Raw genomic sequence first — 26399 nt, 5'->3', positions numbered from 1 at the left:
GACCTAGCCTGCTGGTTCTCCGCTGACCTTCGGGACGGGCTCTTCGGGGCTGCTATTGGCTGGCAGCGTACGAGCGCCGCCGTCTGATTGGTGAGCGGCGGCCTGGTCCCGCCCCGGCTATGCCCAGCAGCTTGCGTTGCGGCCTGGCGGCTAGTTCCTGTACTAGGCCTCGGCGGGGGGAAGGGGCCGGGGCGAGCAACTGCTGCGGGGAGCGGGCCGGGCCGGGCGGCGGCGATGGCGGCGGCGGTGTAGAGCAGAGCCGGGCGGAGCAGCGGGGCCACCATGATCATAGAGAACGTGGACGCTCTCAAGTCTTGGCTGGCCAAGTTGCTGGAGCCGATGTGAGTGCGGGCGGGGGCAGGGCCGTCCCAGCCGGCGGTGTGGCGGCGGGGCAGGGCTGGTCCCGGCCGTCAGGGGAGGCGGCTCCTCGCTGGGGGGTGGGCGCGGAGGCCGGGGCGGGCAGCGCTTTCTTCGAGCCCCGCGGGACGGGGCTGCGCGCGGGGCCGGGACGCGGGAGGCGAGCGAGGCGGTGTGGCGCCGGGCCCTGCCCCCGCCTGCCCTCCCTCGCCCCGCCGCTGCGGCGCCCGGGGCAGCCCCGTGTCCTGAGGCCCCGGGAGATGACAAGGCCCGGCCCGGAGCCGAGCGGGTGGCTCGCCCGGTGGCCAGCGCTTTTGAGCACACGCTCGGCTTACGGGAGACTCCGGTTTAAAGGGCTTGGGCCGAGGGTTGGGATTTACCCAGGGTCGGTGCGCTGAGCCTGGCTTTTTGACCCAAAATCTGCGTGTCGGCCTTGGCCTCCGTGTAAAACCCTCGCAGAGCCCGTCTGCCCGCCTCGCTGGGCTGCGGGCGGCCGCAGGGCCCGGGACCGCTGGCTGCTCCGCAGCGGCGACGGGCTGCGGTGCCGGAGTTTAATCTCCGACTGCGTAACGTCGGTTTGTAGCACAGCCATTAAAACAAAACTGTAAGCCAATTAACAAGAGTCACTGGAACAGCTGAGTACACAGTGAAGAATGTCTGCTGGAGTTGTGCAGGAACTTTGATTAACTCTTGGCGGAGGGGTCTGGGAGGGCTCTCTCGGTTTTTGAGAGTGGTGGGGGAGGATTGTTTCGAGGGGTTTTGCGTTGGTAATGAAAACTGCTGTGTTTCTGTAAAGCACCTTGCACGCTGACTGAATACTTGTGGTGTAGGTATAGTGAGGGGTTCTGCAGAGTTTCATCTGTAGCAAGAGTCTTCCAAAGGAAGCTAACTTGTCGGTAACTAGCTAGCCTTATAGTTGCCACAAAGTAAAACTAAGACCTGTTTGAAGTGGAGGGACGTACATTTACAATGTGTAGTTAACTGATATTTCTACAGGTATTTTTCTATTTTCGTGTTTTAAATAGGCTTTAGAACTAGTCAGTTGTAGTCATCAAGTAGCAGGCCTTTGAAAAGTCTTCATGACTTTCCTTTTTTTTAAGATAATGGGTCTCTCTCATACTTGGTCAAATCCTTTTGAAAGTCTGTCTAGACTGGAGCGTAACTCTTGCTCCTGCGCCTTCACTGCCAATTCCAGTCGACCTTCTGTCTTGCTGTCCAGAATTCCTTTGGTGTCTGAGCTGCACTATAGGGACGTGAGTTGGAGATGAGGGTTCATGGCAGAGAATCAGAGATTTGCTGGTGGGTCCTGACAGTCAAGGATTCAGGAGTGAAAATACAAAATGGTTAACCTGGAGAACAGTACACACCCTACGCATGCTCCTGTAATGCATAACGTAATGTAATGCCTAAGAGAAACTAATATATGGAGAAAGGAACGGGTATGATTATAAAGTGATGGATCATCTCCTTTATTTTAAATTGAAGGTTTATAGTCAGTTGCATGTGGGCACTAGCACCAAATACATTACATACAGTTTATTTCTTTTTGTGAGAGTGTGTGTGTAAGAATTGTAAAAACTGTAAATTTGTGGTTTCTTTGTTGTTAATTGCTACATTTAACACGTCTTTCATTGGATGTTGGAAACAGGGAGCAAACTAATTTGGAGTAGAGCTGCTTGATTGGCTGCTCATTGAGGATTTTTATTTTCTCTAACCAGTTGTCATCTGCATGGCTTTTTGTGTTTTGTTTGTTTGTTTTCTGGATTTTTTTTTTTACTTGAGATTATTTTGAGGTCTATATACTTTATTCTGTTTTCTTCTATTTCCATAGTTAAATGTTCTTATAAAATACACAATCTCTTCTCTAAATGTTAATCTTAAAAAAAAAAAAAATATCTTTAAATCGTCAAACTGTTTTAGGTTCCTATCTACCATCTGATATAGCTTGCATCTGCATCTTTTGAGAGAGGCAAATGAGCAGCTATTGCTTAATCATTTGACACTGTTAATCTAGTTCATACTTTGAGTGTTTTTCTAGTAGCTGAATAATGGAATCTAAAGCAATATCCAATTTAAAGATTAGCAGCAGAGTATTGCTGCACAAAGTTGGCTATCTTTGGCCTTCATGTAGGTAGATAAGGGCTTAGGTAGTGCAAATAGTGTATCTGTATTAATAATTGCACCCCTTTAGAATTTTTACCAGTGTTAAAGAATTATTGTAAAATTTGTAGGCATTGAAATAGTCCTTGGGGAAGGAAAACCCCAGTATGTTAGGCACAGTAACTTAAGCTGTACAGAACGTATCTGTGTGCATATTTAAAATGTGCTTTTGTGGTATATCTTTCTGACCTACTTTTCATGGTAATAATGTTTTAATACTTTAAAACCACTTTAATACTTTACAATTGACTTTCCTGGTACCTGCAGTGACTTTCCTGGTACCTGCTCTGCTATTCTTGTAGAGTCGTACTTGGTGGTGGCTGCTGTGCTTAGAGAAAGTTAAGAAACAATAGCATCTGCTCAGTTGCCCTAGAATTGGATCTTTCTGTAAAAAAGAGAAAGGTAGTTTTTCCTAAGCAAAGCTCAGGAAGGAGCAAAAGAGTAGGAACATTGTGAAGTGGGGGGGGGCATGGTCACAAGGCACCTAAAATATTGTGCTGTAATTGAAAAAACAACTTTGCTGGCTCAGTCATCCCAGTGCAGCTGTCTTGGTGCTAGATGTCAAAAAAGCATCCGACGTGTGTTGCCAGGTTTTCTTTGGTGGCTTTTCTGTAACTGATTGTCCAACACGGGGGTTTTGGCATACTTCAGCAGGATCAAGAATGGTTCTTTCTCTCAATAGATGTGACGCAGACCCCTCAGCCTTAGCCAACTATGTTGTGGCATTAGTCAAGAAAGACAAACCAGAGAAAGAGCTGAAAGCTTTCTGTGCTGATCAGCTGGATGTCTTTCTGCAAAAAGGTACTGTGCTCTCCACTAACTTTATCCGTTCGGTGGTTTTCATTTCATTGCGGGGAGGAGGAAGGATGATGCACCATTGTTGCTTTCAAAATACTTCTTGTTATCTGTGAATTGGATATTTCTTACAGTGGGAAGGAATAAAGATCATCTGATTTAAAAAAAAAAAAAGGCAAATCTTAAGATGAAGTTGTGTTGTTCATGGTGGGTGGGAGGGAATCCTCTGGAATAAAAGCTAGCAATTTCATTTTAATGTATCAGTCATGCTGCCAGAAGTTTCTCTGACAGATGTTTGATAACTTTTGAAAAAGTTATCATATTAATCTTATTAAGCTCATTCCTGGTGAGCTTCTTATAGCAATTTGGTTCAAATTCAAGGTATTAAACACTTGAAATTCTGACACTCACTGGGGAAGTTATTGTGCATCTTTTTGTGATCTGATGTTAAACTGATGATTAGTCTTCTGTGAATGATTTACTCTCATAAAAATTGCCATAAAGAGGCTGCTAACTGTAGCTAATAGAATAACTGTGGCCTTATTCCTTGATCATAAGTTTTGATCTCTTAGAACGTTTCAAAGTTGTAAGTGTGATTGAAGGAAAAGTCTCTGTTTTTGTTTTTGATACACCTGATTAATTTCTTTGTCTGAATAAACAACCTCAAGTTCCACAAATGTAATTCCAGCTCCCTGAATGGAACTAATGTTCATTAATCTAAGATGATGATGTTGCTGTGAGCAATTCACCTGGATGACTCTTTTCAGGGACTTCTCTGGTAAATCTAATAGTGCCCTTAAATCAATATGTAACAATATTTTCCTGTATTCTGTATCCTCAGAAACTTCAGGTTTTGTAGATAAACTTTTTGAAAGTCTGTACACAAAGAGTTATCTTCCTTCTCTTGAACCCACGAAAGTAGAAGCGAAGCCTGCAGGTCAGGAAAAAGAAGAAGTCAAGGAGGAGGTAACATCATTTTTTCTGTCTACCTGCCTCTAATTTTCAAATTAGCCATCCCGTACATTTGTGAGGCAAAATGTGAAAGAAAAATCCACTTTATTGTGACTAATGATCTTTATGATCTCTGTGCATCTGAAGAAAAATGGAAGATGACCGTTCAGACAAGAACATTTTAAAATACCTTTATAAAGTCTACCTTTGATCTAGATTAATAGCATTCAGAAATCCTATTGAGACTACCCTGGCAATACGAGCTGATAATGATTTGGAAGGGTTTAAGAGAGGGGGGAGAAGCAAAAACATTCCAAAACATTTCCTTTTCCAATTTTGTATATTCTGTGAGGAATAGAAATTTTTTAAAATGTTTTCTGTAATACTTAAAATCAGTGAAATACGGCGGCCTCTATACTGAGGGATAATTACTTTTAAAAGTGAGGTAGCATTCATCTGCCAACTGTTCTTTATCTTGTTTTTAAGTTTTATTGGCAAAATTGAAAACAATCAAGTTTTTGAGAAAAGCAAAGTAATATTTCAGTAGTTGTCTAAATCTCTTTGTATATTGTATAATCCTCTGCTATCACTTGTCTAAGATAGATGTTTTTTTCTTCTAAGTTGGTGATTTTCCAAGGGAAGAGACCTCTTCTCTGTGTTTGTAGCATCCTAATGTACTAGCTTTGAGAGGGAGTTGGGGAAAAAATTGCTATAGAACTAAACGTCCTTTATTTCCGTATACTCTGATCACAGTTTGCAAAGGTATTTTAGGCTGAATATGTGTTTTAGGTACTATAGGAAAGATGCAAATAATGTCAGAGAGTATATATGAAATTCTAGTCCTTTCCCCTCACTCCAGGGGTGCTTATGTCATGCAGTGTTAAGAGCAAAAACTGTTGCTCTCTCTATAAACGGACCATGGGGAGCATTTTTTTCTGACAAGTACTCTAAATGGGTATTCAGATTTGTGTTTTTGTCTGTAAGTCTAAAATAACATAAAGGAAAGACCTTGCTGGAGTTTTGCTCTGTCTTCAGAGTTAAAACTGGCTGATGGTCATGAAGGTGACAAATAATTGCAGAATGAAATCTGTCAGTCAACCAAAACAAAGCTGTATTATATTATATTGCAGAATGCAGGTCCTTATGTGACAGAACGTGATTCATCAGTTGATTTAAATTAAAGTTGCTCATTAGTTTTTTTCTCTCTTTTCTGAGGATGAGACCCAGAACTATGACAATTTATGGAAGTAGTTTTGGTGATGGAAGTTCATAATTTGCAATATACAAAACTTTCACTTTAATAGTTTTTCAATTAGTTCTCAAAGTACTGTCATAACTTCTAAAAAGTGTTTTAGAACTACCTTCAGTTGACTTAACCAGTGCACTGGTGGGGGGAAAGGGCGGAGGTTTGGGGGGTTTGGGGAGGAAGGGGCAGGGATAAGGCAAAAGAAGATATCTAGGACAGCTTTATGGGACAACTTTACAGGATCAGGACATTAATTAGTTATTTCAACATCAGTAAGGCCTTGATGATTTGTCATATAGCTCAGTGTATTACATGATTCCCGCAAACGGAGGACACAAAATAAAACGAGTGTAGAATCATAGCTAAGTCTAGGTTGGAAGGGACCCCAGACATCAAGCGATACAACTTGTGTTGAAAGCAGGGCCTTAGGTTAGGCTATCCAGAGCCCTGTCAAGCCAAATCTTGAATATTTCTACCAGTTCTCCCCAGATAATCCTAAACAAGGATGCAGGAAACCTTCCGTTTTGTTTTAATTGGAAAAAAATCTTCTAAGATTATTGCATGTGAACTTTTGCCACCAAAATTTGCAGTAACTTCTAAGCAGCGTAAAACGGCAACAAAGAGAGCAAAAGTACAAAATGGATTCAGAGTGATTTACAGTAGTGGTATAGCTGACAGACTTCTAAAACTGCTTTTGTTGAGGCCAACAAGAGATGTGGCTAGTTCAACCATGTGAACAGTTTTTTGCTTTAAAGCGTTTATTTCAAAGTGTATACTAATGACATATCTACTTGGAGAAGTAACTCTCCTTAGTTGTGTTCCAGTTACGAGATTCAGAAAATACCTCATTTGTAGAATTGCTTACTCTAACTAATGAGGTGGAGAACGGATAGAGAACTTGTCTTTCATAAATCCTGCTTAAAAACAAAATATCGAAGTAATTTTATTTTGGGGCATCTCCTTTGCAGAAAAACCTGAAAGATTTGAAACAAAAAGCCTAACAACCTCTAGCGCTTGATTACTTGTAGTGCTTAAGTATTCTGTGCAAGTAATACTTAAATATTGTTTTTATACGGGATGCTAACTGTAACTTGAACTAAATCTTGGTCTTACTTTCTTCATTTAACAAAAAAAGTGATACTCATCCTTGATTGTTAGTTGTCTCTTAAACAGAATTTTCAAGAATCAGTTGAAGAAGAGCGGGATGGCAGGAAAAAGAAGTATTCCAGTCCGCAGAGAAGCCGTGCAGATTCCAGTGAACAAAGGTTAGTTTTGAACCAAAATATTAATATATTCTTCTGTATTTGCTGGCAATCTTTAACTGTGGATTTTTACCTCGTAGGTAGTGATTTTTCATAAAAATAGTGATTTCCTCCCTACTTTTCTCTATGTGCAATGTATTATCTGTATGCTGATCACGTGCATGAGAACCCTTCACTAGATGTTGGTCTCTCCTGAAAAAATGACAGTATTTTTCAAATGTTAATACCTAGGAATGTCATCAATTCCATTCTTTCCCTTGTGATATAAATGAAAAGCACTGTTGGAGGGGGTCTTTAGGGGCTGGGGGAGGGTTGTTCACACAGTGTCAACGTCACTTTTAAAACGTGTTCTGTTTTGGTCGTCTAACTTTTTCATCTTTCCAGTTCTTCTTAGTCCTCCCCTTGCTGGTTTGTACGAATTAGTGATTCAACTTTGAGATTCTGTACTTTTCTATGTAATTTGGGAAACTTTGACTCGAATGTTTCGCTGTCCAAATTGGATGGGAAGGATGAACTGTATCTTAACTTGTTGCAAGCTTGCTTTTTAATTCGGTTTCTCTTTTCATAAACATGGTCTGCATATGTCTTTTCTAGAACCAGAGAGAAAAAGCGAGATGATGGAAAATGGAGGGACTATGACAGATACTACGACAGGAGTGACTTGTACAGAGAGAAGTCTGGCTGGCGCCGTGGCAGGAGTAAAAGTCGTAGTAAAAGCAGAGGGTTAAGTCGAAGTCGTAGCCGCAGTAGGGGTAGAAGCAAAGATCGTGATAGTAGCAGAAGTGTTGGTGAGTACCCAAGGTGCTGCTTTAGGAGAACATCTAATGTCAGTGATGTGTGGTGACTCCTACATACTGTATGGTCTAGCAGGCTGTAGATGTCCTTGAGTAGTTGGAGCAAATTTTGAGAGCTTTGTGTTCCTGAAATTATTAATTAAGATGCTGTTCTTCAGAGTAGAACAATTAAGGGGATTGTTTTCTTCTTTGCTAACCTCTTAATTTATCCACAGGTGTATACCAGTGGATATTGGTAGCTGATATTTTTGTGCTGTGCATGTTGACAAAGCTGTTGATTTTTTTCTTTTTTTTTTCCCAAAGATCTCTCCTTTTGCAAAACAGTGTTACCCTTTTTTTCACTTTGTTACCGTGTATTTTTTAGAGAAGGTTTCTTTGTAGTTGAAGGTGGTTACCATGTGATCCATTGTTCTTTTAGAGCTAATTCAGGTCTGTTGGAAAAATAAGAGGCACAGATTACAACAGATTTCAACGCATGTTGAGACCACGTTAGTTAAGAGCAGGGGGTAGGTTTGTTGTTTCAGGCGTTTTTCCCCCTCTCTCTAATTTAAAAGAAAAAGCTGTAATCCAAAATAGAATAAGGAGTAGAGGAATGAATGTGCATTTTGCAAAGAAAACATTTAGATTTCTGAAGTCAAAACAGTGTTTGCTTTATATTTAGTTCTTACTCCGTTGGTAAGACTAAGCTCCTTCAAGAAGAATTTTAACATGCAGAATACTGAATATTTAAGGAAGTGTTTATACTGTTGTGTATTATCTTTTTCTCAAGGCTCTGATATACAGAACAAAGCACGAAGACTTTACCTAACTTTTTTTTTTAAAACAGAGCACCGAGAGAGATCAAAATTCAAGAGTGAAAGAAATGATGTTGAAGGCTCTTATAATCCGGTTTCTGTGTCTCCCAGTAAATCTACTGAACAGTATTCCTCTGCACAATCTATTCCCAGTGCTGTTACTGTAATTGCACCTGCGCACCATCTTGAAAACACAACAGAGAGCTGGTCAAATTACTATAACAATCATAGCAATCCCAGTTCATTTGGCAGAAACCCTCCTCCTAAAAGAAGATGTCGAGACTATGATGGTAAACTGTTTTTTAATTTTCAGTTTCATACCTTGTTTCAATTATTCTGTGACCTTTTTTTTTAGGTATTCACTAAATGTAGGCAGCAAGTCAAAATGCAGTAGCATGGGGAGTATACCTTGTATGTAAAAGATGCATATATGACGTATATTTTACTGGGGAAATAACTAGTCTTACTGGAAGCAGTTTACTTATAATCTGACAGTTGCTGGATAAGAACGTACGGAGTTTGTTCACAATTCTGTATACGCTTGGCAAGTATTTCAACCATTGGCAGTTCTGATAAAGATTGCAGTGTATGTGTTTAATATAAAACAGGTGGTACTTCTGACATTTTTTCCCCACAGCTTTTATGATGGATGGATGTATGTTTGTATGCTTTTATGGAAGATTATTCTACTTTAAATTATTTTGAAACCTCATCTCATAATATAATGTTGGATCAGTGATTGCATGTTTTCTTTAGTAAGAAATTCCAGCAAAAACTGAGGTGCTACAAATCGCTGACAACTAATTTTTTTTTCTAAAAAGATTATTAAATGTCCTGTTTTGCAGAGCGAGGATTTTGTGTACTTGGTGATCTTTGCCAGTTTGATCATGGAAATGATCCTTTAGTAGTAGATGAAGTTTCCTTGCCAAGTATGATTCCTTTTCCTCCACCGCCTCCGGGACTTCCTCCTCCTCCTGGTATGCTTCTGCCCCCTTTGCCAGGTCCAGCTCGTAATATGAGGTTGCCAGTTCCACAAGCTCATCCACAGGCACCACCTCCTGTTGTGCTTCCCGTACCAAGTAAGTCACCAAGTTAAAATGATGGCTTTTTCTGGAAGATCTATGTGTATTCGAAGTAATGAGTTCAAGTTTCTTTGCTAGCCATGTGCTATTCAAAATATTGCCAAAATAATTCTGAAAAATCAGCTTGTAAAATATAATGTTCCTAGTGCTCCAAACTGAATTAGATAAGTTGGGTGGGGAAGTGGAGCAGGGTATCTTTCAGATTATCTCATAACCCTGGTGGTGTTTGGATTGATCACTGACGATTGGATTACTAGCTTTATTTTTTCCCTAATGCAAAAATGTTGAGATTTAATCTCCTAAAAGTTCTAATAAATTTCTGTGTTTGTGCTATATTATCTGCTACTAAAAAGCAATACATAATTGATACATCTAAGATCTACTTTAGCTCAACAGTGATCTCCGAGATGTTTAGCCTTTTTTGTTATCTTACTGCATCTTACAATGTAAATTCTATGAAGAAACAGAATATTAGATACGTGGTTACTCTGTTTCAGTACTCTCTATTCCAGTAACACAATACATGCTGTGATACATTAGTTGTATCAAATAGCAGCAGCTGTGGGATGAGAAATAATTTTATGTAGGATTAACCCTAAACTTTGCATGAGCCTTTTAGTAGGTGGAATTGGCTTGCTATTGAGTGAACTGAGAGTGCTCTCTGATTGTAGTCATGTCTTGATAGATTGTGTAGCGTAACATTTTTGTACTTTTTGGGCATGTAGTGAGTAGGGACATATGTATTGTATATGGTGCAAACAAAGCAAAAATAACTAGATAAATTCCTTGCCTGTGAATGCCTTTTGCCCTGTAGTTCTTGTTTTAAAACTGTAATCTAAATGTTGCTGATACAATCTCGTGCTCTGAGCAAGCACTGATTCTCCATGGCAGAGCTGAGGGAGGAGCTGCTTTAGTTAATGCAAGCTCTAACAATAATAAACCTCTGGGGGGAAGAAAAGACACCTTTTTTTTTTTTTTTTTTTTTTTTTCCCCTCTTCTCTTTCCCCCCTTAAAGCTTTGTCCTTTCGGGGAAAGAGAAAAGGTGTTGGAATCAGTGTAACTTACCTGAACAGGGCTTCTCAGTTTAGTTTTACTGTAGTGGCATTGTAAATATTTACAATCTTGACCTTGTTCAAAGCAAGGCATAAACAAATTGCATTGAATTGTTTGCACATTTTATCTGTGGAGTTATAAGTCTTAGTGATCTATTCTATGGTGTCATTGTAGGACCACCTTTAACACAGTCAAGTTTGATAAATAATCGTGACCAGCCTGGGACAAGTGCAGTGCCCAGTCTTGCACCCGTAGGAGCAAGACTACCTCCTCCTTTACCCCAGAACCTGCTGTATACAGTATCAGAACGTAAGCAAATACCTTTTTTTAAAATCTGCTTGAGATATAAATTTTAAAATTCCTCTGTTGATGTGTGATTAGAAATTATTACCTCTGTCTTCCTCCAGTACATATAAATCTAAAAAGAAGTCTGATGGCTTTCCTTGTGGTCAGTCCATCATCTGCTGTTACTGTGTGAAATAGCAGTAGTGTTCAGTCACTGTCTGAGGAAAGATCGTTTGTGGGGAGCTTCGTTTGGGTTTCATATGCTCAAAGCAATAAGATTGTTGCATAAGAAAGGGATCCCTTCATCTTCAAGCTGTTTAGTAGAACATTAGTAGGCAAAAGATGGATCTGCAAACCTGTAATTAAGCGTTTAACTTGATCTTTATTCTTATCTGGTTTTGGCTAGTACAGATGAGAGAGATTTTTGGTGGATTTTTTTTCAGCTGTGTATCACAATAGTCTCTACAGTCTTCATATACATTAGTACTTTCTTTCTATCTTTTTTTCCAGAATTGACTTAGTTCTAGCTTTCTAACTTAAAAACAAATGAGTGGCTTTCAATGGAGATGTTCATCTTCCTTAACAGAGCTCAAATTTTTAAAAAGTGGATTTTTATGAGCGGAAATAGCAAAATACCTGGAGAGTCCTAGATTGCTCAATTTAAATCCAACAAAGCTTGTATTTCTTTGATAATTAAAGGAGTAATGGTATTTCCATGTTTTAGATGAGCAAAATAAGGTAGTTAAATGTCAATGTTTTATAATATTCCCATCTGGGTTTTTTTTAACATAAGTATTCTGAATTTTATTCAAAGGAGGGCTTTGTTCATGATCCATGTCGTTTCCTTTGTGACTTTCCTTTTCAGAACTTCAGTCACTCAAATATCTTGTTAGGTAATCTGTTCAATTATCTCCAAATGCCTCTTTCAGCTTCAGAACTTCTTCTAATGGGTGATTCAGTCTGTCTTAGCTCGCAGGACATCACTGACTTCAGTTGCAATACATAATTCTGTTCTCTAGAACAACTATGGAGATTCTTATGTCCTGTTCTTGGACTGTTATGGTAACAGCTGCTAGTTGCCCTCTTGCAATCAATCGTATGCCAAATCGTGGAGGAGGAGCTTGTGGTTCAGCTTGTGCAAAGTTAATGAAAATTCTTGGCAGAGTCTGAATTTAAACTGTAAAACATCAGCATTGAAATTCTGGGGCATCTCTTTTAAATTGTAGAGTCTTCATTGTTGCTGTGGAATAAGGAGCTGAAATTTAGAGTGCTTCAAGCCTGACAAGTCCCCTTGTGCAGGCATTCATGTTCCAGGATGTGTGTGTTTCTGTGGAGGCTTTTCATGGACTTTATTCATTCCAGTTCTTGTATAGCTTTTCCTTTTTATGGTTAGAAAAATGCATCATCCTTGATTTGGACCTTGGGCTGGAGGAACAATATGAGTCAATTCTGTCATCTTGTGTACTCATGGTTACCCCTTTTAATTAAAATAATCATTAGTACCTTACTGGAGCTAGGCAGCTGATCTCACTCTTACATAAATTAAAAGAATTTAATAGGTAAGTATTGGTCAAATTACCTGATTTCTCAGCTTTCTTTGATTAGAATCACTTAAGTACATTCTTCCCCAAAAATCCTTTTCTAAAGTAAACTAGACTGTTGGGCAGCAAAGACTGAAAATCTCCTTGCATCTTAGGCCCTACAGAATAAATGCTCAAACTAAATCTTTTGTTGCTCCCCTTGAAACACTGTCAGACGTTGTGAAGGTTGTCATACAGACACCTCATTCCTTTCTCAGGCAGCTCATCAGCGATACTCGATTATTGTGACCTATGCGCTTTTGACAAACAGTAACAATCAGATTGAAAAACAAAGGAGAATATGCCCAAATAGACTTGGGCGTAAAGTTCCATTGAGGGTTTTAAATGGCTACACACATTGGCTGTACGACCTCTTTTCTCTCTTCTCTTCATCCAAAACAACTTCTGATTCTTGGACATCCATGTATTTCCTTAAAGGAAAATTAACCCTGAGTCTTAAACTCATTTGAAAAATTCTTTCATTTCTCTCCTTTTTTTGTAGATACATATGAGCCAGATGGCTATAACCCTGAAGCTCCTAGTATTACCAGTGCTGGTAGATCTCAGTATCGACAGTTCTTTACAAGAGCACAAACGCAGCGTCCAAATCTAATTGGCCTAACATCTGGGGAGATGGATACAAATCCAAGAGGTAGGAAGGGTTTCTAGTCATTGCTGTTGCTATTTTTGTCCAAGACCGTCAACACTTATTTTCCCCTTTTTCAGGCTGAAAGCAATAGTTTTTCTCACTGATCTAGTATTTCAGAGCAATTTTCAGACATCTCTACCTTTTTTAAAATGCTAATATCGCCATAGTAAAGTCAAAGCAGCCTTTTTGATTAAAAATAACCACTTGCTTGGGAATGTTACAAGGTTTTTTTTGGTTGGTTGGTTGGGTTTTTATTCCTCTTTAGCCTGTGAAGGCACTTTTCGGGTGCTGGGTGCTTCTAGAAAAAAAAGTGGTGCAGAAAGATGTCTTTAAGCAGTACAGTCTGAAGACTGCTTTCGATTTGCTGAGGATATGTTTAGGACCTGGGGCACAGAGGTGATGATCTACAATACTTGCCTCTGCTGTTGTGATGGTAGCGAAGAGGGGAACTATCGTGGCATGGTTTTGTACTTGATGGTCTGACGCTGTCAGCCAGATGTTCTCTCTAAAGTGAACATTGCAGGTATCATTCTAATTCTCCTAGCCTGTGGAAATCCCAGTCTGCATTTAAGTAATTCTGAATCCTTAACTGGATGGATGTGGATGTAGTCTCTTAGTGGTGACATGTACAAAATATCTTTTACGGGAGAGAACAAGTCAAGGCTCTTTAAAGAAATTTTTGTTCTGTTAGCATAACTTTCTTTTTCCCTCCTGCTTTCCCTGCCCCGATCCTTAAAAGAAAAGATATTAAATTTCAGTGTTTATTGTTACACTTCAGTGTTTCTTATTCAGTAGATAAGAAAGATACTTTTTTCAATATTTCCTTCCAGTGACTCATCCTATAAAGAATATGGTTAAATATTATTGCAGAAATTGCTGTTGCTGTTTTCATCTTAATGAACATCATAAAGGCAGGGTTGGGGCTTTATTGCTGGCCCTCAGATCCTCTCTAAGAACCCATTCCAGTTGTAAGGCATGGGTGAGTGTTTGGCAGTGGTGCTTCAGACCACTTGTTTTACTGTCGTTGTCACGTGTGTGAAAGATTTACTCCAAAATCATTCTCTAAAGTAAGATTAAAACTATGCCCAAAAATGCCCAGTCTTTGTTCTCACCAGTGTAATCAGCAGAGCTCTGGCATATATAAAAGCCATAGAAAATTGACTTATAACTCAGACTTCTTTTTAGGAGCTGAATATTTGGCATACACAGGAGACTAACAGCAATAGCATAATGTTAAAAAGGTTGTAAATAAATACTTGGCAAACTGTGATCTAGTGCTTTAGCTTTGTGTTTGTAGAAGTTGCTTCAAACTTGAAACCTAATGTCTCCAAGAGTATAATTTCATGCCATAGTTGTGCTTAATTAAAAGTTTGTTGCTGAAAACTGGATGAAGGGATGACAAGGGGATAGCAGTGGGAGGAACAGGTTCTTGGTTGCTTTTTCACTGTCAAGGGTTAGTACAGGGACAGTTAGTTGTTTATTCAGCCCATGCCTCATTGCAGAACTCTAACCTGAAGTCTCGGAACCTGGCCTTGGTTTTTTTCGTCTTTTTTTTCTCCCCCCCCCCCCCCCCCCCCCCTTTTTTTTTTTCTTATTTTCCTGCATTTTCCTGCAGAATCTGAATTTCCAGTACCTGAAAGATGGAGTTTTAGCTTTGTTTCTCCAAGCTAATACTAATCTTAAAGGTCAAAATCTCATCCCTGCTGGCTGGACTAAATGTTTGTTTTCCTCACATTGTTTAGTTAGGCTAGCAAGTGATCTCTGAAGTAACTTCCTAAACAAAACTGACCAACTTCCTAATTTTTATGTTTTTAAACTCAATCCTATTTTGCTGTTTAAGTAAAAGCTTTTCCGATGTCTCCGTTGATGTATGGTGAATAACACAGGCCTTTTTCCTTTCCTCCAGCTGCCAATATTATCATCCAGACTGAACCTCCCATTCCCATTACAAATAATAGCAGCAATGTAACTAGAGTTGTCCTTGAACCAGACAGCAGGAAGAGATCTCCAAGTAGCATGGAATGTCCACCATTAAAGAAACCGTGGCTGGGAAAGTAAGAATTAACAACTGCAGTTGACTAATTGGAATGCAATTTATTGCTATCAATGCTGTGAATATCGGTATTCACTAGTCCCTGTAATTTGAGCTGGTTGGGTCAGAAAATCTGTGTCCACATAATATGGAGACTAAATATTTGATGGTGGGAGGAGCTCCTTTTTGTTAATGTCTAGAGTGTATACTTTTTATGAGAAAAATAAACCTTAAATGTGCGTTAACATTTGCTGCCTTACTTAAGTATATGTATGCCTATCTAAATTACTATCTTGTTCTCATTTTCTTTAGGCAAGCAAATAACAACCAGAATAAGCCAGGATTTTTGAAAAAGAATCAGTATACTAACACAAAATTAGAAGTTCGAAAAATTCCACCAGAATTGAACAATATTACACAGCTCAACGAACATTTCAGCAAATTTGGAACTATTGTAAACATTCAGGTAAAAAAACAAAGTTCGGTTTTATGCCTGTATGTGGGTATTTTATTTCCCCTGAAGCCACCTTGAATATTGCAGCTGAACCACATTCCTTGAGAAATCTTAATGGAGGCTAACTGGGAGAGTAGGTAATCAAATTCAAAGAAACCTTTTCTTGGTCTACTCTGTATTATTATCTTAATTCTGTAAAAGTATGTTGGCTTCTGCCTTCATGAGGTCTTACTGAATTTGAAAGGCTTGCAGGTTTAACAGTATCTAAACCAACTCAGGTTTTTGAGCAGCTTGTGTATAATTTTTGAAAGAGATCTAACAATTTCTGTATTGTATGATAGTCCTACAGTATTTCATAGTCAGGATTTTGACAAAGATGCTAAGGAGAGTCTTTTTATGCATCAGTTTATTACCACTTTGCATCCTAGAACTGTCTCCAGTTCAGTGGTGTTCCTTGCACTGTAAGAAGGGGAAAAACACTATATATGCAAAACACAGGTAGTTACGTGGTTAAAATAGCATTTAATTTCCAGTTATTTTTCTAGACAAAACAGTTGCCTCCTAAGTCCTAGGTTAGAGGTCTAAATAAAAGACAGATACCTGAGAAGCCTCTCTATTTCTTGAGTTGATAATTTTATATCTTAGCCCAAAAGATATAGTGGTGCTTTCTGTACCTTGATAATGAAGTAATGCATTTAAAACATGCTATCTCAATCATTATACTAGAAAGTCCAAGATATGTGTTTATTCCTGTGATTAATTTTTAGAGAAAAATAGCCTTGTCAAGACTGTTAGATAATGCTTTACGAATGAGGTGAACCTTTGCATTGTACATCCTCGGACAACAGTCATCTTTCAGGAGGTTAGAATAAAGAGCTTTTGAGTCAGCACTAGGGTCTCTTCAGTCATACCCCAGTGGCAGTTCACAATGCTCTAAATATATGATGCTATTTGGTGGAGGAGTCTTTTGTTTTGTTTTGTTTTTGTTTTACTGTATATAGGCTTTGCTGCAAGTACATGTAACATTTGCCAAAAGGTACTTGGCTTTAATTGCATAGAATGTTTTATCTGGTTTTTGAGCTGTTAATAACATTGGATGTCCCACTGATTATTGCAGATTATTTGTAGATTGGTCTGCTACTGGTTGAGATGTTTTCTTCCTTGAGAAATAATGCTTTCTAATGAACTTTTGATTTAGGTTGCTTTCCAGAATGATCCTGAAGCTGCTCTAATTCAGTACTTAACTAACGACGAGGCTAGGAAGGCCATTTCCAGCACAGAGGCAGTTCTGAACAATCGGTTTATAAGGGTACTGTGGCACAGAGAAAGTGAACAGCAGCCGCCATTGCTGCAGCAACAACAGCAGCAGACACCCGCACAGTCTCTTCATCACCAACTTCACCTTCAGCAGCAAGCCCTGACCACAACTCCAGCTGTAACAATGCATAGCAATCTGTCAAAGGTATTGTGCTATCGTAAACTAGTGATTGAGCACTGAAGGTTATCAGCGTTCCTAAATGACTGCTACTTCAAAAAAGCAGAGTATATAATCTTTCATTTTTTATGATACACAGGTCATGAATAAACCACTGGCATCTGGTGCCTATGTCCTTAATAAAGTCCCAGTGAAACGTCGCCTTGGAGCAGCGGGTGGAAACCAGCCTGACTTAAGCCAATCTGGGGCTGTGGTAGAGGATTCTCAGGTATGTTTATGAAGGCTGACCATCTTCATACTTTCAGTTAAAGCTTTGGGCTGTTAGCTAAGAACAAACTAGCAAATAGAACTTGCAAATTGTTCCCAGTTGGTTCCGTTTCTTTTCACTAATGTTCCATGCAACCATGGTCAGTCACTTCTTCCTAGTTTCATTAGCTGTTTATATAAAATAGGGACAATGACTTCAGAAACAAAGTATCAGTATTTTAAGTAGCATAAAATATTTTTGGCAGTGCTTCATAGTAAACAAATTTGACAGCCTATATGTGATGTCAGCTTTTTGTTGGCGAATCTAAGTGCTTTCCCAGCGATTTTTGAGCTTATGCTGTGCTTTAACAGTAGTGCTGGAAGCTTATGGAATACTTCTGCGTAGAGTTCAAGCTGCTACAGTTTAATTCACACTGATATCATAGCGCAGCATGTGTTCTTGGCCACAGAGAAGTCCTTTTAAGAAAGGAAGTATGCAGGTGACTTTTGCTGCCTTACTTGATCAGAAAGTGCGATGTTAGACTATAACTGCGAAGCTGAATACAATACAGATGCAGACGATCGGCTTCAGTGGTCTTCCTAGTGGATATCGGGGTACAGAGGGAGTTTTGGATGAAGAAGGGAAGACAGTACCTTTTGCAGAAATCCTTTTAACAAGCATTTAAGCTGATGCTTCCAAGCAAGTTGACTGTTAGACTGCTGCCTTTATGCATGTGTTATAATTGCCTTGGTCTTTTTGTCTCATTGCACAAATCTGGAAGTTTGTGTTCATGTTTCGCAGAATACATTCCTCTAAAGTTCATTGATGGTATATCACATTCGTTTTAAGCTATTAGATATGTTTGTGTGTGTGTTTTTACTATTTCAGACTTTTCCTACTTCTACAAGCCACTCAAAAATGGTTTACAGTTCTTCAAACTTAAAGACATGTATGAAGCCTGGTGCAGGGTCTAAACCTCACGATGTGCAAGAAGCCCTTAAAAAAAAACAGGTACTTTACTATTCATTGGCTGATTGACAGTATAGCAATCAAACTACTTTATAAAGAAAGGTCTGATAGGCAACTTAAACCTCAAATATTGCTGTATAGCTTTCTACATTAGTGTAGTTTTTGTCATTGTTATCAGACTAGCTTACAAATGCACATTGAGGTTAATCATGGGTAAGGGAGTATTCCTTTTGGGGTGTCTTACTTGACACACTTGTCATGTGAGGGTTTTCTGGGTTTTCTTGAGGCATTTCTCTGATTTTAATCTCTGCAGGTATGAGACGCTTAAATGACAACATAGGATATGTTTCTTCAGAGGTATCTGAAGGGGGCAAAAATTTAGTAGAGTACTTCACAGCGGGAAGTTAGAAACTTTTTATTGTTTTTTTCCGTATCAGATACACTTTATACCTGTGCGTTTTGCAGGAAAACTACTAGTTTTCATTATGGCCTTCATTTCTGTAGCTTGAAGAAGAAAATATGATAGATATGAATACATACAATGGTAGACTGCTTTTTACTGATGGGAAGAATTTTCTTCTCATATAGGAGGCAATGAAACTCCAGCAAGACATGAGGAAAAAGAAGCAGGAGATGTTAGAAAAACAAATAGAATGCCAGAAGGTAAGTCTGGAATGTCGTCTAGTAAATACATTCTGATTTTGTAGATAGCTGTTTGTTCAGTGTTGTTTTTCCTGGAATTTTATATTCCTGCTTTTTTATTAATACATAGATGTTGATATCCAAGCTGGAGAAAAATAAGGCCATGAAACCAGAAGAGAGAGCAGAAATAATGAAGACCTTAAAAGAACTAGCAGGAAAAATATCTCAGTTAAAGGATGAATTAAAAACTTCGTCTACAACCTCTACACCATCAAAATTAAAGTCCAAGACAGAGGTATTTATTGCGCAAGACACTTGCCTGCCTGTCTTTTGTAACTATTTCTAATATTATGTCCTAAAAATGCAGCAACATTAGGTCAAAACACTTCCAAGCAGTATTTTGAATTTGAGAGTGATAACCATGGACAAGCAAGCTATGGTTTTAAGGAACTCAGATGACCTAGTTTTGCATGTAGTTCATTCAAGCTTGTTCTAATTCTAAAGCAGAGAATTCTGGGTCCTTCAACAAATGAGTTGGGGGAGGGGCATGGAGGCAATTAAAACAAACTGAATTTAGAGGAAAGTATGGATATTGTGTACTAATCTGTCTGTATCATTTACATAAATGTATTGCTGAAGAAGTGGAATAAAACATTAAAAGCATGCATTACAGTTGTGCTTTTCCCTTCCATTTCCTCTTTCTGCACCTTTTCCTCTAAGGCACAGAAGGAACTTTTAGATGCAGAGCTGGACTTTCATAAGAGACTCTCTTCTGGAGAAGACACAACTGAATTGCGAAAAAAGCTAAATCAGTTACAAGTGGAGGTGAGTTTGTCTGGATTGATGCTTTTAATGTATTTATGATACGTAAATGTTTTAAATTCTTTCAGACTGGGGGTGGTTTTGTACATTATTTGCCTTCTTTAAACAGGCTGCCCGTTTAGGCATTTTGCCTGTTGGTCGAGGAAAGACAGTGCCGGCTCAAGGAAGAGGACGAGGACGGGGTCGTGGTGGGAGAGGAAGGGGCATGTTGAACCATATGGTGGTGGATCATCGTCCCAAAGCACTGACAGTTGGAGGCTTCGTTGAAGAGGAAAAAGATGAATTGTTACAGCACTTCTCTGTAAGTATGAGGTCACATTAAAAAAAGAAAAACCTGAAGAGGAGAATTGTGGCCGAACTATAAATCTGAGATTAAGTAGGTAACCAATACCCTGGATGTGTGCTTACTTGCAAGAGAGGCATTCTGAGAACTTTGTAAATAACATTTTCTTTCCCAAATTCTTGAAGATGCAAGTAGTTTTGTTTTTGTTACTGCAAACAAATCAAAGACTTCATCCTGAATTCATGGAACAGGCTATGGATAAGCAAACAGTTTTAAGAGTTATCAAGGGTGTAAGGTTGGTCTTTTATAGCTGCTTTACAATAGCTGCCCAATGCATTCTTTCAATGGGCAAAGCTGAATAGCTTACTCTCATTAATTCTGCATTAAAGTAGGTTAAAACAGACATTAGTAGGCTGAAAAATACCTATCAGCCTCTCTCTGTTTAGAAATTATTTTTCAGATTAAAAATTCATACCATTTATCTGGTTCCTCTCTAGTCAAGACGCAAAGCACTGTTTTGCTAAACACGACATCAATTTCCAAGTAGTTAAGTTTGTTTATAAACTCATGGTAGACCAAGTAGCTTGCTAGTTTGCAAGCTAAGTTAACGGATGTGTTAGCATCATAACAAAGTTAACATAATAAAGGAAAAACTGATTTTACATTTTCCTCAGTTACTCTTTCCAGAATGAAATGTTTTCATGTGCAAAGCTAGTAAACTTCTTGGAGAGATCACATAATACTTCATAAATAGACTCAGCATGAAATCTAAGCTTGATCAAGTCAGTTTGGTATTTCTAGATGCTCTTTATAAAAGCAGGTGACTGATATGGAAAACTAATTTTGTAGAATCCTACCCTTCAGAGCTGGATACAGAAAAGCAGTAGAGTTCTCGAGAGAACTGGTAATCTGAAAGCTTGTTTGTTTCTTGTCTGAGTGGGAACAGAGACCTTTATAGTTCCTCACAGTGGGGTAAGCTTTGCTCTTTGAGGAACTGTTACTCTCTGCTTTGGCCTCATTGCTTATCAAAAGGTTAGAGGCCACTACTACTGCTTTGATTAGATAACTTCAGTGAAAAGCGTTGTGTGGTTTGATCAAAGAACACAACCTGCTTTACGGTACGATTACAGTGCTGTGAACCCTGGGAAAATTCCTAAGAGGGGACCAGAGTGCCTTTTTTAAAAAGATCTTTGCTTTAATTCTAGTTCTGAGAGAGAGACTTCATGTTTTTGAAAGTTTTAGCCGTCCTTAGCTGCTAAAACCAGTAAAAGTTTTTACAAAAAACTAGTGCTGTTACTTAAGCTATTACCTTACTGGCTTTTAAACTACTTTTCTTCTGCTATTCATATTAAATCTGAAGTTGACTACAGTTTTCTTTTGCGCTGCTTGTACTCCATGCATAAATCCTTTTTTTGTTTGCTTTTGGTTTCTTTTTTTTGTTTACTATTTAACTATCATTGCTGTGGTCATTCCAATTTTCACCATTATGTAGTATATAAATTCTAAAAATGCAAACTTCTTTTTAATCTAGCCATACTAGATTATATTTTTTCCTCCTCCCAGTAGTATACTTATAGAACGTATTCAGGAGCTCTGTAGCAAAGTTTGGTTCATATTACTGAAACCTCTTTTGCAAATTAATGAGCTCTAAAGGACTTGCTTAACAGGTCTAAAGTAGTACAACAATGAAGGGCAGAAGAAAATAAGGAAAACGGTGAGTTCAAAGAATTCACTTCTGAGCTATAAATTAATACACTTATTTCCTTTCCTCCTGCAAAATTAAGCTCCACTCATTAGAATAACAATAAATCTGAGCTTTTGCCCAAAAATACAGGTACAGATGCTGCAATATTGCTGGATGGTGCAGCTGAGATTTTTCTGGCTCTCACTTTTCTGTCCAAAAAATAAGGTTTCAGCAGCACTTCAGTACACTGCAGTTGTAGCCCATGATGATCATGGTTTTGGAGGAGAATATTACTACTGTTCCTAATTGATTTTTCTCTCATAGAAATTTGGAGATATTGAAGACCTTCAAGAAGAGGATTCCCCATTGAGTGTTGTTCTAACTTTTAAATCTCGCTCAGAAGCTGAGAATGTAAGTAGAATGATGGCTATGTTTTTTTCACGGTTCTAAAATAAGAATTTTTAACTTCTTGTGTCTGCCTTTGTATTTTAAAATTTAGCAGGCTTTGATCGCACTAGTTTGAGCTAGATAGTGTGGGTGTTTGTTGCTACTGCGTATAGTGTCACTAAAGGGGGAAATACCTCCTGTTTACCGTAATAGTAACATAGGTCTTTTGCTGATAAAGGTTCAATGTCACGATTGATTCAGAGCTCTGTTAATCTTTTCAGATTGCTGGTAGATGAGCACTATTTAGCAGATTCAGGTTTGAGTGAAGTTGCTCTCGGAAGACTGAAGTGGATGATTGTGGCTTATATGTTTGGGATCTTCAAATGTGCATCTGCATGATGTTCACTGTGTATAGCTCATTGTTGGCAATCTTAAAAATTCTTTACTTGATCCTCTTTTTGAAAATATGTTCATTTAAAATACAATCTAGGCTGCTAACCAAGGATCCCGATTCAAAGACCGAAGGCTACAAATATCATGGTACAAACCTAAGGTACCTTCTGTGTCCACAGAAATTGAGGAAGAGGAGTCTAAGGAAGAGGTATGAAAATATGTTAGTAACATAATCACTCTTCTAGGAATCTAATAGCTAAGAGCTCTTTTAGGATACAATTTTCTGTTTACTGAAGGAATTTCATAAAAGATGTTTTTGCAAACCAGAAACTTAACTGGTTTTGAATAGTAAGGTACGTTTTCCACATTTTAAAAAAGGGAAAAGTAAAAAAAAAAAATACACTTTCTGGATGGGATGTTGATTTGTCAACTATGAAAATAAACCTAACATTCTCTATATGCAGGCTGCTAATCTTTTTACTTCACAGTATTAATGCTCCACTGTAGGATAAGTTATGTATATTCTTTCCTGTAATTATGAACACGTTAGGCTTTTAAAGGTTTTCCTGCCTAACCATTTAACAGAAAACCATTGTTTCAGAGAGGGTGGCTGGTTGTTTATTCCTGCTTCCTTTGAAGTTTGGCTTTCTTTTCCTTTCATGATGTGTGAAGCTACTGTTCTTTCCATAAGACTCGTTGAATGTAATTGTGTGCATTTCAGTGAGATGTGGTAAGCAAGAACCTGATATAAAGTACAATTGGTGCTGTGTTGCATGACATGTTCCTAGCATGGAACTTCTTTGTTTAAAAGTATGTTTTTTCTTCATCTAGGAGACTGAAACCTCAGATTTATTTTTGCACGAAGATGATGATGATGACGATGAAGATGAGGATGAATCCCGTTCTTGGAGAAGATGAAACTTGATGTTGGAAATGTATAATTTTAGGAATATAGTTCAAGCTACATCTTTTAAACATTTATTTAAGGAAGTTGATGAGCCAAAAAAAGCTTTACTTTCTTTTCAAACCACAAGATTTAAAGTGAGCAAAGTTTGTTATAAAAACATTTCGGATATAGAGCTGTGATACTAAGCTAGCCAAAGGCCCAGTAACTTTTTACATAACATTATCGAGCTCACCAGGATGGTGATTTTTTTTCTATTTAAGAAGGATAAAAACAGAGAGGGAAAAAAATATTAGTATTTTCTTGTCCTCTTTTTGTGTCACCTGTATTCCTTGTTTTGGATTTTTTTTTATAATGTGATTGATTTGTTAGTTTATAATTGAAAAGATATTACAGGTTTTATTTAGCAATATTATGGGGTTAGGGGAAAGACGTAAACTTTCATTAAATGTTACGAAAGAAAACATTGCCTCATTTGCTAATTGAAAAAGGGTAGCATTTTATTTCATATGGAATCACTTATTGTAGGAATTATTTGTGGCTAGATTCATAAATCATTTATTTCAATATGTTTGAAAGCCACACGGTTTCTATGTTCATCTGCTTTTTATGAGAGGAGATGGAAGAAGCAATTTAACAGGGTATTATTATAATATTGTCCAGTTCACTCTGTTTCTTCAAATTCTGCTTCACAGAAAACATCAGCAATGACACATATTTGAGTGAATTTTCACTCACTGTTGATTTTCTTCTGTAGTTTCAGTATAAGGTTCAAGTTTGAGTTAGACTGTTTGTTTACTGCATTTCAGTATTTGTGAGCATGAATGTAATGAGTTTCATACTTCCTCAAAAAGAAAAACAACTAACTTGGCAATCGCCTATCAGCCAGTAGAAACTCTTCCTCCTCTCCCTGTTACCAACTCTTTGCTTATGTTCAAACCAAATCCATGAAGCGTTCAGAGCAAAATGCTTTTTAGCCAACAGAATGTCAGTGTCCTGCTCAAAGACTGGCGTTAAACCAGTGCTTTAAGGGATAAGTCTTCAGAGGAGTGTTCAGAGCTGGTTTTGGAAGGTTACTATTTTATCTCCAAGTATAGTTTTATTCAAACACATTTAAGATGAACACCATTACATTCTCAGTTGCCTTATTGTTGTACCATTTTAAAAACACACACACACACAGAGAAATGGTGTGTATTATGACAGAAATGAGGATAACAAGTTCAGATACTTGAGCCATGTATCTTAACTGTTACACGGCTCTTGTGGTTCATGAACATGTTATCTAGTAAGCATTTTCCTTGACTCTGTCCATTTGTGCCGTACACTTTTCAGTACATTTTATGTACGTTTCTATACAAAATAAACAGAATGTCGGTGCAAAAATGCTCTCCTCTTTTGAATAATTAGTTTACCAGTATATTTCCCAGCAAGTTCCTGACTGAAGAAAAATACACATCAAAACCTTTAAATTACAATGGCTCTGAACTTGGCTAGTGACATGTAGTTGAGCATGCCTTTGGGTTAACAGTTCCCCTAACTTTGATACGCTTTTGCCATAAAGTCAAAACAGTATAATTTTCTATTTCCTTGTCAGTTGAAGGGAATATGTCTTTCAGTATTCTATCTCTTCACATTGAAACCTCACCACTTTATATAATTAGGACTTTCCTGCTAATACTGAGGCTAAATTACAGACATGAAGAAACGAGGGGAAACCAATCCTACATACTTAGAAGAATGTCTTGCTTTTCTCCCATCATCTCTAATTGTTTTTTTAATGTCTGTGGCTCAGTCAGTGTATATTTTGAAAAATCCATTGCAGCAAACATATTTGAGTCCTGACAGTTTAAAAAATGATAGAGGGAACAAAAGGATTTATATATTTTTTTGTACAGAGTTTTTTCTTAAACTGTATAATTTTGTAAATATTTTGCTTTTTTGTGTACTAAAACTACCAGCGTATAGATTTCAATAAGAACTGTTGTATTTTTGTATTTGGAAAATGAAAATTACAGTGAATGAATGAAGCTGTAAGAAAAATTGCAGTAGCCTTTGACACACGTAGAATGGGATTCCTTTTCATATGGTTTTAGCTCTAAAGTGACACCTGACTGGCACACTGTGTTCAGGGACACTTGCCCTTGCCCAGACATGCTGGCTGTTCAAGGTGGGCGAGATAGGAGGGAAGCGAGTGCGGTAGCTTTATTTAATGATTTTAAGAGCTTCATACGATTTCTTTTTCTTTTTTTTCCCCTTTACAGTACACATTGGCAGGCTTACATAAATCCTCAAGTGACATCCCAAACATGATTTCTAAATGCTGAGGCACAAAAGTGAGTTGTGCCTCTGAACTTAGCTTGTGTATTGAAAGCGTGCTATTATATTATTGGGAATTTAAGTGATGGGCAGTATAGCGGTATCTGACTTCTGGTGTTTAAGGAGGAGGAAAGCTGTTTGAAAGTGACCTTCATTTTGTCCAAACGTCTGGATCTCCCTGTATTTTAGGGTATACTAGGCTATATTAAACTGTTTGGGGTTTTTTGTTTTGATTTTGTTTGTTTGTTTTACTTGTACATGACAGTACAGCTTACTTTATGGCAACACTTTATTGTGAAATTCACGTGTACTTTCAGAGAGTACATTAGACAAAACTTATAATCAGCAATGTAACTTGTGTACACCAGCCAGTGTATTTACAGGCAATGTGTAATTAGATGTTACCAGTCTGAACTTAGGGTATAAACATTGAAAGAGTATGTGATAAGAAAAGAAAGTAACTGTTATGAAGAATTATTTCCCTTTCATTGTTGAATTAACCTAAGCAAAAAGAACAAAACAAACTCAAGAGCTGAAAAGATAAATCTGAAAACAGTTGCTTGCTTATTGTGAAAACAACACTTTTTTTAACAAAATCATGTGAAAAGGAATAAAGTTCCTCTTGGTGTATAGTAAACTTGTACTATAGTTTTTACAAATTGTGAACTTGTGTAATAGTATAATAGGAGATATTGTTGAATTTCTAACTGTTTATACATTTAAATTCATATATGTAATGTTTGTTTTATTGATTACAATCTGAATTTCTAAGATGCATGTTGACTTTTTTGCAATAAAGATATACTATGGAATGGTTCAA

General features: G+C 38.0%; 1 protein-coding gene across 5 annotated transcripts; it reads left to right on the top strand.

Moving 5' to 3' along the window:
- The first annotated feature begins 143 nt into the window (after positions 1 to 143).
- On the top strand, positions 144 to 26399 carry RBM27 (RNA binding motif protein 27). 5 transcript variants are annotated; one of them, XM_075164457.1, is made up of 21 exons: positions 144 to 341; positions 3200 to 3318; positions 4154 to 4278; positions 6683 to 6774; positions 7366 to 7559; positions 8392 to 8649; positions 9205 to 9438; positions 10669 to 10803; positions 12862 to 13011; positions 14915 to 15062; positions 15353 to 15506; positions 16693 to 16956; positions 17069 to 17197; positions 18065 to 18187; positions 18734 to 18808; positions 18918 to 19082; positions 19508 to 19612; positions 19719 to 19910; positions 21901 to 21987; positions 22454 to 22564; positions 23188 to 26399. In XM_075164457.1, exons 1-21 carry the CDS (start codon positions 283 to 285, stop codon positions 23272 to 23274), a joined length of 3006 nt encoding a protein of 1001 aa, XP_075020558.1. In that variant the 5' UTR covers positions 144 to 282; the 3' UTR covers positions 23275 to 26399. The 5 variants fall into 5 exon arrangements, with proteins under 5 accessions (XP_075020558.1, XP_075020557.1, XP_075020559.1 ...); XM_075164456.1 differs by having other exon boundaries at positions 6668 to 6774; XM_075164458.1 differs by lacking the exon at positions 10669 to 10803 and having other exon boundaries at positions 6668 to 6774.

This window comes from Calonectris borealis, chromosome 15 (genome assembly GCF_964195595.1).
Source record: "Calonectris borealis chromosome 15, bCalBor7.hap1.2, whole genome shotgun sequence".
NCBI classification, from domain to species: Eukaryota; Metazoa; Chordata; class Aves; order Procellariiformes; family Procellariidae; genus Calonectris; species Calonectris borealis.
This window is presented reverse-complemented; position numbering and strand designations above follow the sequence as displayed.